At 39.9% G+C, this 13,749-nt stretch overlaps 1 protein-coding gene across 3 annotated transcripts in view; it reads right to left on the minus strand.

Moving 5' to 3' along the window:
• Positions 1-13,749, minus strand: part of ARMH4 (armadillo like helical domain containing 4) — a 138,357-nt gene that overhangs the window by 74,829 nt on the left and 49,779 nt on the right. For all 3 annotated transcript variants that reach the window (XM_081047409.1, XM_081047411.1, XM_081047410.1), the window contains one exon: positions 12,268-12,480. In XM_081047409.1, the coding sequence (XP_080903535.1) occupies positions 12,268-12,480 (213 nt within the window). The remainder of the gene's footprint in view (positions 1-12,267; positions 12,481-13,749) is intronic.

Consider the following 13,749-nt stretch of genomic DNA (forward strand, 5'->3'; position numbering starts at 1 on the left):
AAAAAAACTTGAGACAAGATAATCTGTCCACTTCAAAGACCAGTTGCAAAATGTTTTGGATTCAACCCACATTTCAGATCGATATTTAAGTATTTTTTTATTTTGTTTAATATTATTGTCTTTAAATGAGAGGATTCTGCTCCTAACATCATCTCCTATGTATGGTTAGCAAGTGAAAAACATCAGTCAACATAATTACCCTTACGTTTACTGGTCATGACATAATATCGTCTCAGCTTTGATTCCTTATAATTGGTGTTCTCCAATATCTCCTATAAATCCAGCCCCAAATTAAGTTGAGTTATCTGAATAGATTCAGCCCTAGAACAAAAATTATAAGTTCTAGAGTCTAACTCTTGTTCATTGAACAACTCACCTTGGATTCAGATGACCCCATTTTATGTATTTCCCTCTGGAAAGTAAGACTACAACAATAATATTCTATTTCTCAAGGGTACTATAAAGAGAAACATAAAAGCTATATTAATATTGTATCTATAAATTCTGAAACATCTGGAATAAAACCTTTCTCTTCAATAATTTAGTAGTCTTAAAGGAATATCTGCTTTAAGCAAACTTACGCAAAACTTATATATAAAATTTGCCATATACTCAAAAGATTAATTACAGGTTGGTTAGGTTGATTATCGAGCTTTCAAAAATACATACAAAAGTAGATTTCCCCTTCAAATTTTAAAACATGACTCAACTAATCCAAAATGAGGTTTACATATTAATTTGTGGAAACATGTTGGTTTATCAGATCTGGATGCATTTAGCTCCTTGAAACCAGAGATCCTGTCTTATTCTTCTCTGTGCCCTACCCCCACCCCCACCGAGCATCAGGCACTGTGCCTTGCACAAAATAAGTCCAAGAAGGATCTTCTTCCTCCCACCTTTCCTTTCTTTTTCTCCCTCCTGTTATGGCTTCCCAAAGTGGGTTTAAAGAATCACTTAAGTTTATCGACTTCTCTTTCCCTTACTGAGTGCAGGTGTTGGTATGGATTCCAGCAAGAAAAAATGAAATAACGTTCAACCCCATAATGGGACGCAAGAAATCTAATCAAATTCCCACTGAATTTCTAGCAGAATGTGACTGGGAACCCCTGGTTCATGCACATAAAATATGCTCAACTTCGGGCCCATAATAGGCAGTAGATTAAAAACAATAGCAACAGCGAGCAGGTCAAGTCAAGTAGAAAGCACATCAGTTACACAGGTAATGGTCCCAAAATCATGCACTCCATTGCTGGTCGTCATTTACCCAATGCCCAGTACCTACATGCCACTGTGGACACAACAAGACCGAAAGATCTGACCCTGCCCTTAAGGAGGTCTTGGGGAATTTAATTGAGAGCACAAACTGACGGTCAGTGGCAGGGAAGACAGATCCATTTGGGGTGTGCATATTCATAAAAATCAAATAGGACAGGCAAACACTTGAACTGATCCCCAACACACATAGAAAAAAATCAGAATATTTCACATAAAATCAGAATTTTCAGCTTATTTTGGAAAAATTCTGAGCTCTGGAATCACTGAGCTCACACTTTTCTGGCAGCAATAGCACCAGCAGCTGTCAGGATCAGAAGGAGTGTGTGTTGTCTATTGTATCACGTTCACCACTTCCTACTATCTTGGGCACCTCCCTCTTTGCTTATTTACATTATCTACCTGGTCCCTAACCTATGATCGCATGGAGAGGATATGAATATTTCATTATAATAATTAATAAATAGTACATAAGTGATATATAATTTTAATTGGTAAATGATGTAAAATATTCACATTTATTATGCATTGACCCCATGACATGCATGTATCTACTACATGGAAGATCTCATCTTATTCTCACAGTAAGAGATGAGAACACCAATATCCCTGCTTTACACAGATGAAATAACTGAAGTCTAAAGAAACTACATAATTCGATCAAAATCACAATGCTCATTCCTGATGGAGCTAATACTTAAACTCAGGTGTGTCCACTAGAGACCAGAACTAGAGCTATTTTTCCACTAACCTATACTGCCCATCAATGTGGGCTGGGTGGCCTGAGAGGCTTCATAAAGGAGGATGAGTTTGAGCTGAAATGTTTCTGTTTCTCCTTCGCACCTCTTTTAACTTTAACTTCATAGCCCTCTGTTCATGGAGTAGCATAGCTCTGAGTGTTATTTGCTATAGAATGTGACAGAATGATCCTATTATAATATAGGTATATTTCTTATATGGTGAGAACAGTATCATACTACCTAGACATGAATCATGCCACACTTGTAACAGAGATGGGATTTACTATGAAAGGTGGAATGAACATGGTGCCAAGCATGACAGTCATCTGGCTGTCAATTGCCTAGAGATTGAAGGTATGTCCTTTAACTGGGAATTCAGGATGGAAATTATGTTTGTGGGGTTGGGTGTTCCCTACTCAGTGGGGGACCCTGGAGGAAATTTACATCTTGATCTTAGCTCTTCTATGTGGGAGCAGGAATAGGGAGGAGAAAATAAGTTACCCTCTGTACTGGAAACAAGCCAAGAGTTGAGAAGCCAGAAAGCCTGGCAAGGTGCCTGAAAAAACTGTTCCAGTGCTTTGGGTCTAGAATATAAGCAACCATCTGTCACGCAGGGGACCCTGCTCGCTGCGCCATTTGTCGTGCAGGGTCTCAGCTCCCTCTCCCCGCCCAAGAACGCAGGACACGGTAAGGCCAAAAAGGAACACCCATGGAGCCATAAGTAGGGGAGTCAAACCAATATATTCTCGCTGGCGGCTGGGCTGGAGACACAGGAAGCAGGATCTACATAATCTGCCTAACAGCAGTCCGTGCTTGCCAGCCACCATCCTCTTGCTAGCCCCCATTCCTTTTTGCTAGCATAGCCACAGCCGTTATATTAGTGGCCAATGGCCTACGGGTTACAGCTGACGGCCAACTAGCCACAGCTGCTGGCATCTGATCACAGTTGATGGCCATTTACTACCCGAGCCAGCACCTTTCTATGTGAGGCCGAGAGCCTGGAAACTGTTTTTTGGGGTTTTGTCCCCACACCATCTCAGAGCATGGAATGGTCAGGGCATGGGAGCCCTGGGAGCTTGTTAGCTAAGGTAAGATCAGAGAGGGATTTTTACCTTGTGAGCTTAATTCATTTCATGTTTCTTCTATTTTCTTGATGTTATTGGTTTGTGTTCCCTTAAGTTTGAGCCAAGTATTTTTAAATTTTCTACTAATATCAGCTGAAACAAGTTCTTGAGCTAGCGTTTTAATAGGAAATGGGACTCAGAGAGCATGCAAAGCAGATACCTTGAGAAAATCCAGAGGGAGCAGAGTCAGGCCCCCTGCCTACCTGGAGAATCTCTTTCTCATAATAAAACCTTGGAAGTTCTTTATACTGTTTGTATAAAAGAAATCTCCATAGAATATTTTGTCTGGAGGTATCGAACAATGTGGAAGGAAATAGAATGTTTGAAGAAGAAAAGGCATTGGTAAATGCAGGCAGAATCAATGTAAATCTTTCAGGACAAACTTAATGTTTCCCAGTGTGAACGTTTACAAAATCTTATAAGGCAATTCAAATTGATGCATTCAGTTTTTCTTCTAGTCTTTTCCTTTGGGGATATGTAGGCACTTACATGTAAAGATGTAGCCTGATGCCAAAACAACTTCATGGTCATGATCAGCCTGATAGTGCAATTGATAATATCCTGAAATTATTTCATACATTGTTAAGGTTTGTAATTGTTTATACGCCAATGCAATAAAATTCTCATGTTCGCAGCAGTAAAAGGAGAGTTGTGTCCATCCTCATATTGAACAACCATGTCTTAGAAAAAGCCTTAATTTTCTGCAAACATCTAAATCTCCACAGCCCATGATGTAGTAGTAATTTCAAGCTATGTGTTTGTGTCACGCGGGGAACCCTGCTCGCTGCGCCATTTGTCGTGCAGGGTCTCAGCTCCCACTCCCCGCCCAAGAACGCAGGACACGGTAAGGCCAAACAGGAACACCCACGGAGCCATAGATAGGGGAGTCAAACCAATATATTCTCGCTGGAGGCTTGGCTGGAGACACAGGAAGCAGGATCTACATAATCTGCCTAACAGCAGTCCGCGCTTGCCAGCCACCATCTTCTTGCTAGCCCCCATTCCCATTCCTGCTAGCGTAGCCACAGCCGTTATATTAGTGGCCAATGGCCTACGGGTTACAGCTGACGGCCAACTAGCCACAGCTGCTGGCATCTGATCACAGTTGATGGCCATTTACTACCCGAGCCAGCACCTTTCTATGTGAGGCCGAGAGCCTGGAAACTGTTTTTTGGGGTTTTGTCCCCACACTCCACCCCTACAGGGTCTCGCCTCACAATCTACACGACAAGCGTCTTCTGCGAGGGGCCCTGTGCAAGGAGCCTGGAGGTGAATGCACTATCCTGAACACAGCCAGGCTCTCTGGGCACAGCCAGGGTTTCTCAGGGCACCACCAGTACTTCTGGGCACAGCCAGACTTCCTGGGCTTCTTAGGGTACCACCAGTCTCCCCGGGCACAGCCAGGTTTTCTCAGGGGACCACCACAGTACTTCTGGTCACAGCCAGACTTCCTGGGCTTCTTAGGGTACCACCAGTCTCCCCGGGCACAGCCAGGTTTTCTCAGGGCACTGCCACTCTCTCTGGACACAGCCAGACTTCCTGGACTCAACCAGGGCCTCAGGGCACTGCCACTCTCTCTGGACACAGCCAGACTTCCTGGACACAGCCAGGGCCTCAGGGCACTGCCACTCTCTCTGGACACAGCCAGACTTCCTGGACACAGCCAGGGCCTCTCTGGGCACTGCCACTCTCTCTCTGGGCCTCTCGGGGTACTGTGCTGTAACAACAGCGGCTCACATCAAGGTGCTTACATATTATCAATGGCGGCCAGTCAAGACACAAAAGCAAACATTCTCGCCAGTCCCACTACATGGTGGTATGTTCCCAAACAGTCAAACGTCCAATAAATTAGGGATGGAAGGCAATTTCCCATAGTCCATAGTCATTCGCCAGGGCTGTCCTGGGGGTGAGGGATGACCTTGACCTCACCCTCATCTCCCACGGAGGACTCAGCAAGCCTTTCCTCCTGGGACTAAAAGTCCTGCATCCGGGCTGCCTCAGCAAGCAGTTCCCAGCCCACAGGGCGGCAACAACCTTCGCTTTCTCCGCTTTCTCCGGCCTCTGCTGGTTGGGGAACCATCCACATCTTTCCACCCCTCCACGGGGATCGAGCTCTCTGGCAGCTGCTCCTCCTGGTCTTCCTCAGACTGAGCTTTCACACGCACAAACTGCTCCACTGCCCTTCGGAAAGCTTTGGCCAGCATCGTATCCTGCCGACTACGCCATGTGTCGTGTGGGGAACCCTGCTCGCTGCGCCATTTGTCGTGCAGGGTCTCAGCTCCCACTCCCCGCCCAAGAACGCAGGACACGGTAAGGCTAAACAGGAACACCCACGGAGCCATAGATAGGGGAGTCAAACCAATATATTCTCGCTGGAGGCTTGGCTGGAGACACAGGAAGCAGGATCTACATAATCTGCCTAACAGCAGTCCGCGCTTGCCAGCCACCATCTTCTTGCTAGCCCCCATTCCCATTCCTGCTAGCGTAGCCACAGCCGTTATATTAGTGGCCAATGGCCTACGGGTTACAGCTGACGGCCAACTAGCCACAGCTGCTGGCATCTGATCACAGTTGATGGCCATTTACTACCCGAGCCAGCACCTTTCTATGTGAGGCCGAGAGCCTGGAAACTGTTTTTTGGGGTTTTGTCCCCACAGTTTGCTTCACCATCTGCATTAAAAACTATCACACATGAAAACCCCTCTTTGGATCAATTCTCACAGGGGTTCTCAACCCTGGAGTATGAGCCCAGATGAATCACTCAGAACAAATCTTTTTGCCTGGGATTCTGAACATTCCACAAGAGAAATGGTGCAGTTTCCTATAAAGGAAGTATTTGTTAGCCCAACGCGGGGCACCTGGTTGCCTCTTCTACATTGAAAAACAGTCATTTCTGTTATTTAAAACTATCCTTAAGAAATAATTCACCTAAACAATAAGCTAAATTAGAAAAACATGTCTATAAAATAACTGAGTAATAGTGTGGTGTGTGTGGTTTCTATTCACCAACCTTTAGAAGGCTTCCAATATTTTTGGATTTGTCACCAGTTATCTCTTTATGAGTATCAATAGAACAATGAATATACAAATCTATATACATAAACACCCCCCAATACACACACACACACCCACACACAGGAGACTCATAAGTATGAATATCAATTGCTTGTTTCTCCAAGCTGGGGCTAAGCTATCTCTTCTAAATCTCAAAGTCTTTTTTCTGTAATTTTTTTTGTGATAGTTTCCCACCTTCGACCTTGCATTTTTGTTATTAATGTATCTGTCTTAACTCTTCTACTAAAATTTATGCACCTTAAAGAGCAAGATCTACTCCCATTTCTTCTTTGCATTATCTGAATCACCAAATATTTATTAAATGCACACATAAATGAATGAATAAATAAAACCTCTTAAGTATACGCAAAGCTAAGTCCTTTTGTCACCATGAGCATTATGTCAACTTTCATGAGTGTCCAAGGCCAAACTTAGTAAGCAGTGCTAACTTTCTGGTGCTGGGCAAGAAAGTTGGGGGGGGGGGAAAAAAGGATGGGAAGAATCAATTCTAGAACAATGTTTACTTTGGTGATTATACCAATAAATTCATTCCTTATGGTAAGAAAGCATACCGGGAAACTTAGAGTGATTTCAGTTATCTTTCTTCAACAGCAGAATTTATCAGCAGAGCTTTATGGTAATACACACAATATTGATTTAAAATTTTTTTAAAATACCACGGGTAGGTGAGCATTAGTAGCAAACATGTGGTGACCACTCTAAGTGCTAAGCCATTTACTGTACATTACTACAGAGCATACGGGTACTTAAGAACAGAGATCTATCATAAATGCCAGAGATTTGATCAACCGACTTTGTTAAAAGTCCAGTTGAAAGCATTTAAAATGGCTCCCTCCATTTAAAAAAGCTAAACAAATAAATGAATAAATAAATAAAACGCCAGAGAAAGTATGACGATTTCAGGGCAAGACAATAAGTGTCTCACCATAAAAGGGAATCACCAGCAATTCTGTTTCATACTTGAAAATGATACAATGATGAAAACTAACACATTTGGTAAGACTATTAGATGTTTCATGTGTTAATGTTAAAAGAATTATAAAGGTACAAGTATTCTTTTTATTAAATTCTCATTGTTTTTGCCAGAATGGGGTGAGGGATGGATCCAGTACTGAATCACTAAAATTAAACAATGGGCATATCCCATTGAATACTCTTTCCCGCATCTCCCCACTTTGCATATCATTTTGGTAGCTCTGCTATTGAGACAAAATTAAATCCAAAGTATTTCCAAGACCAAAGGCCAAAATTTGTGCCCATTCTTAACAAAATTAGAGTAAACATCCTTAAGCTCATACTACAGCGTCACAAGTCACAGCGATAAGTTTACCACACTCTGCTTGATCTTTAATATTATATTCTACATAGATAGCAGCATCCAGAGGTAAATCACACAAACTTGGTTTCATAAATAGGGGCTCGACATGAGATTTTTGAATGTTCCTTTTCATTCATCCTTTCTAGGTGCCTTCTGAATTGAAAAGTTACATGAGAATTGAGAAAATAATGTTTTAAAATACTCTCTGAAAATGAGTACGTACTGGGAAGATCAAACAAAATTGATTTTGTGAATTAAAGTGCAGGTGAAGAGCAAACATTTCTCTTATAAAAATTACATGAGCTCTTAAGTATCCTCAGAGGAGCTATTAAAGAAAAACACTTCTCCATGATGCCATTTAAAGAATGCATTTTCCAATTCATTTCTAATTGACCAATAAAACAAACAGACAAAGCATCTTGACTTCAGTACCAACTATGAGGCCACCGCACTGCCAAAAATATCATTCAGTCATCTGAATGAAGGCATACTTTACAAATAAGAATTTCTCCTGAAATCCCTATGTTATCAGTAGAGAGAATCTCTAGGACAGAGACAGAATTGAGAATTCCAGATAAGATAGGAAAGCTAATACTACTATTAGGTTGGTGCAAAAGTAATTGCAGTTTTTGCAATTATTAATGTTTTTAACCTTTTAAACTGCAATTAATTTTGCACCAACTTAATATCTCTTCAGCAAAGGAAATTAAGAGGAGTTGCATATATGTATTGGAAATGCTCTTGGAGGACTGTAGAAAACATCCATGAAATTAAATATACACATGCATGCATGCATGCATGCATACACACACACATGCACACACACAAAAGCAAAAAAAAACGGATGTCACAAAAGAGTTGAAAAAACAAATGACAGAATAATGACAGCTTTCTGCCCTATGTGTGCTGCCTGGCTGGGGTGTCAAAAATGCAATTATTAAAGACTTAAATACAAGGATAGCCAAAATGGTCTTGGAAAAACACTGTCAGAAAAGAAAAAAAAATAAAATTAAAGGTAAATGATATATTTGGTCTTGTATTTTTAAAAACCAAAATATTAAAAAAGTTAAACATGACTTTTCTGTTGGCTAAGAATTTAAAATACCTTTCTATATTAAAACCTTTATATGTTCTATGTTTACATATAACATACATTATATGTTTTTAAAAGGTCCAGCAAGTCAACTACTGAGCTTGTTCCATAAAGCCTGTAATAAATGGGCCTTTTGAAACAGATGAGGAAATAGGAATTGTACCAGCACCAGGACTCAGGAAGATATTAAATAGGACCAGTCAGATCAAGAATTCACCTTCTTTAAACTAGGGACACTGGTATTTCTTCTATTACAGAAGAGCTACAAGCTGACCCAGTCATCTTGGGAGAGTCCAAGCAAACTCAGAGTGTTCCCAAGTCTGTTGGTGACCACCAAGTGCTTTCCCATGTCCCACTAGCTGGAAGGCCCAGATACTGACTTCCAAACATTAAGGGAGGAAGTGCTGGGGGTGTAAGGAAGCATTACGAAAACCTTAATCACAAAATCTGAGAAATCTCTGCTTTTGTACTCTTGTCTCACACATGTTCGTAGAAACCTGGTACAAAAAGACCCACAAAAAATTTTCCCCTGAATATTGTATTGTCAAAGTAATAACCTTCTACCCTACAGAATTACTGTTAACAATGTTACAGCACAGATGAATTTCCATCTTCTGTGGGAATACAGGAAAGGCTCAAATAAGTTTGATTTATTTAGAGTAAATATCCTCAGTTGGATTTCTAACACGCAGAAAGCAGAACTTCTTTAAGTAAGAAATATTGAAAGTCCTAGTCCAGTTGATATAAGTACTAAAATATTTTTATACTTATATCAATTAACCCTAATGAAAAAAATTCCAAGTAAGTTTTCATTAAGTAATCAGAAATTCTATGTTATCATTTTGGAGCAGAGAAAGACATTAATATTCAGCAAAAAAAGGATATCAACCTCTACAGAGAGCATGTCCAAAAATTAGTTTATGTAGTTATATATTTGTAATTTGCCATTATTCTATTTTTAATAAAAAATTAGGACACTTTTGTCATGTTTATATTTCAAAGATGCTGAATACAGCCCTAGTAGGGGCCACTATGCACTTATAGAAGCAGGCTTTCTTCAGTGACTAAGTGTAGAACACACCCAAATCTCTCCCCATCTAGCAATGCACATCTCTCAAGTGGGTGTTTCATAGACAGAGCACATCTGCCTTCAGAGCCAGCTGGAAAACTCCTCAGAAGCAGACCTCTGTTATGTGTTGAATTGTGTCCCCCTCGCCCCCAAAAATAATATGTCCAAACCCCAACCCACGGTACTTGTGAATGTAACCTTATTTAGAAATAGAGTATTGGCAGATGTAAAAAGGTTAACATAAAGTTATGGGGGTGAATATTATCCCAAAGGCTGGTGTCATAAAACAAGGGAAATTTGGGCACAGAGACAGAGAGGGAAGATGGCCGTGTGAAGACGGAGGCAGAGACTAGTGATGCTGCCACAAGCCAAGGAATGCCTGAGGCCACGAGAAGCTGGAAGAAGCAAGGGACATTACTCCCCTGGAGGTTTTGGAGGGAGCATGGGCTTGCCTACCCCTTGATTTCAGAGTCATAAGCTCCAAAACTGCAAGAAAATAAACATCTGTTGTTTTAAGCTATCCAGTTTGTGGTATGGCAGCCTTAGGAAACTGATAGACTCCTTTAGTCATTATGTTGTAGGATGTAAAGGAGGAGACAAGCCAGGGTGCCAAGCAGATACAATTTTTAGGCTCATTTGGGTCGTTAATTATCTCTTAAAAGATAACATTCAGAAATTTCCATAATGGCGTCTGGTGTCTCATAAGGGCAGATCTGTTGCCTATTTCCTATTGAGAAAAATACCCCACTCACTGGAGATGTGAGAAGCAAGATATGGAAATAACATATGAAGAGTTTAACAATGTGAAATTATTGATATATACTAATTAAACATAAACTGTACTCCCTGCTACTTAGGAGAAAAGGTGTGCTCCTTCAAAATCTTGTCTTAAGCCCCAAAACGTAGCCAAAAGAATATTATCAAACCAAAACATGCCTTTCCTAAACCTTGACAAGGATCATAATTTAGATAAAAAAAAAACTGACAAAATACATTCTCAAAAAGCAGCTAAAATTGAACTGTGTAGAAAAAACTAAAACTCCAGAACACGTTAGGCAAGTTAAGAAAATTCTGACATATTTCAATATGAAATGCCATCATCTACCAAATTTAGAATATTAGTGTAGTGTCACAAGTATGGATTATTCACAAGTATAATTTTTTTCTCTGATTTAATTGAGCCCTACTTGGTAAAGCTGTCATCTCTAATTCAGATTAATTTGGGGGAAACCAGCTTTTTCCAGATGGCATCAAGAAGAGCAGACAGCTAATGAGACTAAACTCAAAGTCATATGATTTTTATCTTCACATGGAATACGAGAGTTGTTAGCCTCTGACTTCACTTTGAGCCCTTCCTTAAACCTGCATTCTATTATGGAATTCTCCACACTACTCTTAAATGTCATGCTTCTCTATCAGACAACTAGCGTTACCCTGCAAGCCTGCACTAGAGTCTGCTGCAAACCTGGCTGCACACTCCCTACTGTAGACAAAATATAAAATAACATCACATTCTATGTCTTTACTGTATCAAACCAATGGCTCATTTAGTGCTCACGAGCTTACATGTTTTCCAGATTAGTTTAAGAAACTCAGCACTACACATCTCTGGACATGTTGCACCTCTAGTAAGGAGCTGTTCACCTGCCAAAATGCTGATTAATTAAATGACCTTTCATCATATTTCCAGTCTTCCTGTTTGGGCAGTTGTGCTCCAAACATTCTTTTCGTGTTCAAAGCCAATGTCTTGGAAAGTATAATTTGGCATGAATTTCTGTCTTAACAGGTAAGGAAACCTATCTCCCAATAGTGAAACATTCTAACCCAGCGATGGTAATAAGGGAGAATAATCCAACTTGAACAACCAGAGCAGTATAATGAAAATATAATCCACATTAAAACTTTCATCCAAGAAAATCTGGTGAGGAAACTCAAGTTGTCCATTTAAACCAGTATTCTCAACCCAGTCTGCATTTTGAACTCTTTTAAGAAAAGGTTGATGCCAGATCCCATCCCAGGCCAATTGTATTGGAATTGCTAGGAGAAGGATTCAAGCATTAGGGTTTCGTAAAATCTTCCCGAGATGATTCTAATGTTCAAGTGTAGTTGAGAACAACTGATCTAGACCGGGGGTCAGCAAGCTTTCTCAGCAAAAGGCCATATTGTACATATTTTAGGCTTTGAGCATTTAGTGTCTGTCACAACGACTGAACTCTGTTGCTCTGGCATGAACGTAGCCACAGACACTACATAAATGAAAAAGTGTGGCTGTGTTCCAATACAACTTTATTTAGGAACACTGAAAGTTGAATTTCATATAACTTTTCCATGACACAAAATATTATTATTCTTTTGGGGTTTTTTTCCAATCATTTAAAAATGCAAAGACCATTCTTAGCTTATAGGCCATACAGAAACAGATGGCAGGCCATATCTGGCAGGGCTGCAGTTCACTGACTCTTGATTTACACTGCAGATTGTATCCACTCCTCCTTAACCTTTTATTAAAAACAACATTTATGCTCAGTGACTCACTCAATCAGTCCTAGGAAAGATTCCCTTCAAAGCATGGGTACCTTCAGATTCAAGTTGGTCCAGGCCATATGAGGCAGCTGTATTCACACGGCTAATGGACGGAACAACAGTTCTTCTCTCCGAGGATGCCTCAGAATCAGGAAGTGCTGGGGAAATGCTGGAGACCTCTTCCATTATTCCAGGGGGTGTCACAGGAGAGCCCAAAACTGGTGTGAACAACGCCTCACTTGTCCCTGTGACTGCGTCCATTGGGTCTGCCAAACACAAGAGACAGGACTTGACCCAAAGACGACCATTATGGGAAATGTACACGTGCTTTTACTTCTTAAGCAAGAAATGATACTGAAACCAATGTGTTATATACAGTAAGTTTGGCACTTATATGGCATCAGTCCGGGACTAGCTACCCAAGGTAAGCACTTTATCTTTCAGGAAAATATATTGTCTTAAATCAGCACTGTGTTTTTAAATTTTAATCTCCCATTTATTCTATTGATGATATTTTGGATTTTTCAGGATTTTATATCATTTATTACCAAAGAGAGAAAATTTAACAAAAATATACTAAACTGCATGCCAAAGACTATTTTTAAAAATCAAGTCAAAGAGTAAGAGTGCAGATGTGTGTCTGGAATATGCTCACTTGAAAGCAGCCAAATTAAGCCCCAGGTATTCCCAAATCTAAAAATTCTAGAACAGTAGTATTTTCCAAGCCTGATCAATCATCAGAATCTCTTGCAGTAATTTTTTTTAAATCACAACATTGTTTATTATGTGAATTTTTTACAATACAAACAAAAAAGTATAGAAATGCCGTATATCAATACAGCTAAAAGCAGAATGCTGATTTTTTTTTCTTTTCAAGAGCCCATGGTTCCCATTTCTAGTAAAATAAAGAGACTGCACATAGGTAGAAATAGGTTGGTCATTAGCTTCAGAATTTTTCCTAAAAAAGATCTATAAATGCATTTCCCCCCTGCTACTTACCATAAAGTGTAAAAAGGGAATTAAAGGAAAGTTTCCTTGTTGGTTCCTACCATATGAAAGATGCTGTGTTCTATTTTAGTAGGGCCAATACATGGAAAATACCTGAATTTAATGTTATTACAAAAATGAAGCAGTAATGAGATTCTGGCTAAAGAGGGCACTAAATAAGAATAACAAAGAATCCCAAACAAACAAACCAGAAAAAGGCTGTTACAAAAAAGCTGTAGGTGCATTATAAGCATGTAGGGTTTTTTTTCCATGCATATTTTTAAACAATGGAAGTGTCAAAAAATTTGGTCAACCATGTGAGACTAAATGACATTATTGGATAAGCTGCATTGAATGGAACCTTTGTATTATAATTATCATAAAGAAGCATAGTTTGCATCACATTATGGCAATTAGTCGTCAATAAAAACCTTTCTGAGTCCTTTTTTTGGAACATCCTGTAAACAATCAAACCACCAGAACATGATTGTATAACAGTAAAATGTTTTCTTGCATTAAACCAGTCATCTGTTTTTTTTAATTTTTTT

This window comes from Rhinolophus hipposideros (assembly GCF_964194185.1).
Source record: "Rhinolophus hipposideros genome assembly, chromosome: 5".
In the NCBI taxonomy this organism is placed as follows: Eukaryota; Metazoa; Chordata; class Mammalia; order Chiroptera; family Rhinolophidae; genus Rhinolophus; species Rhinolophus hipposideros.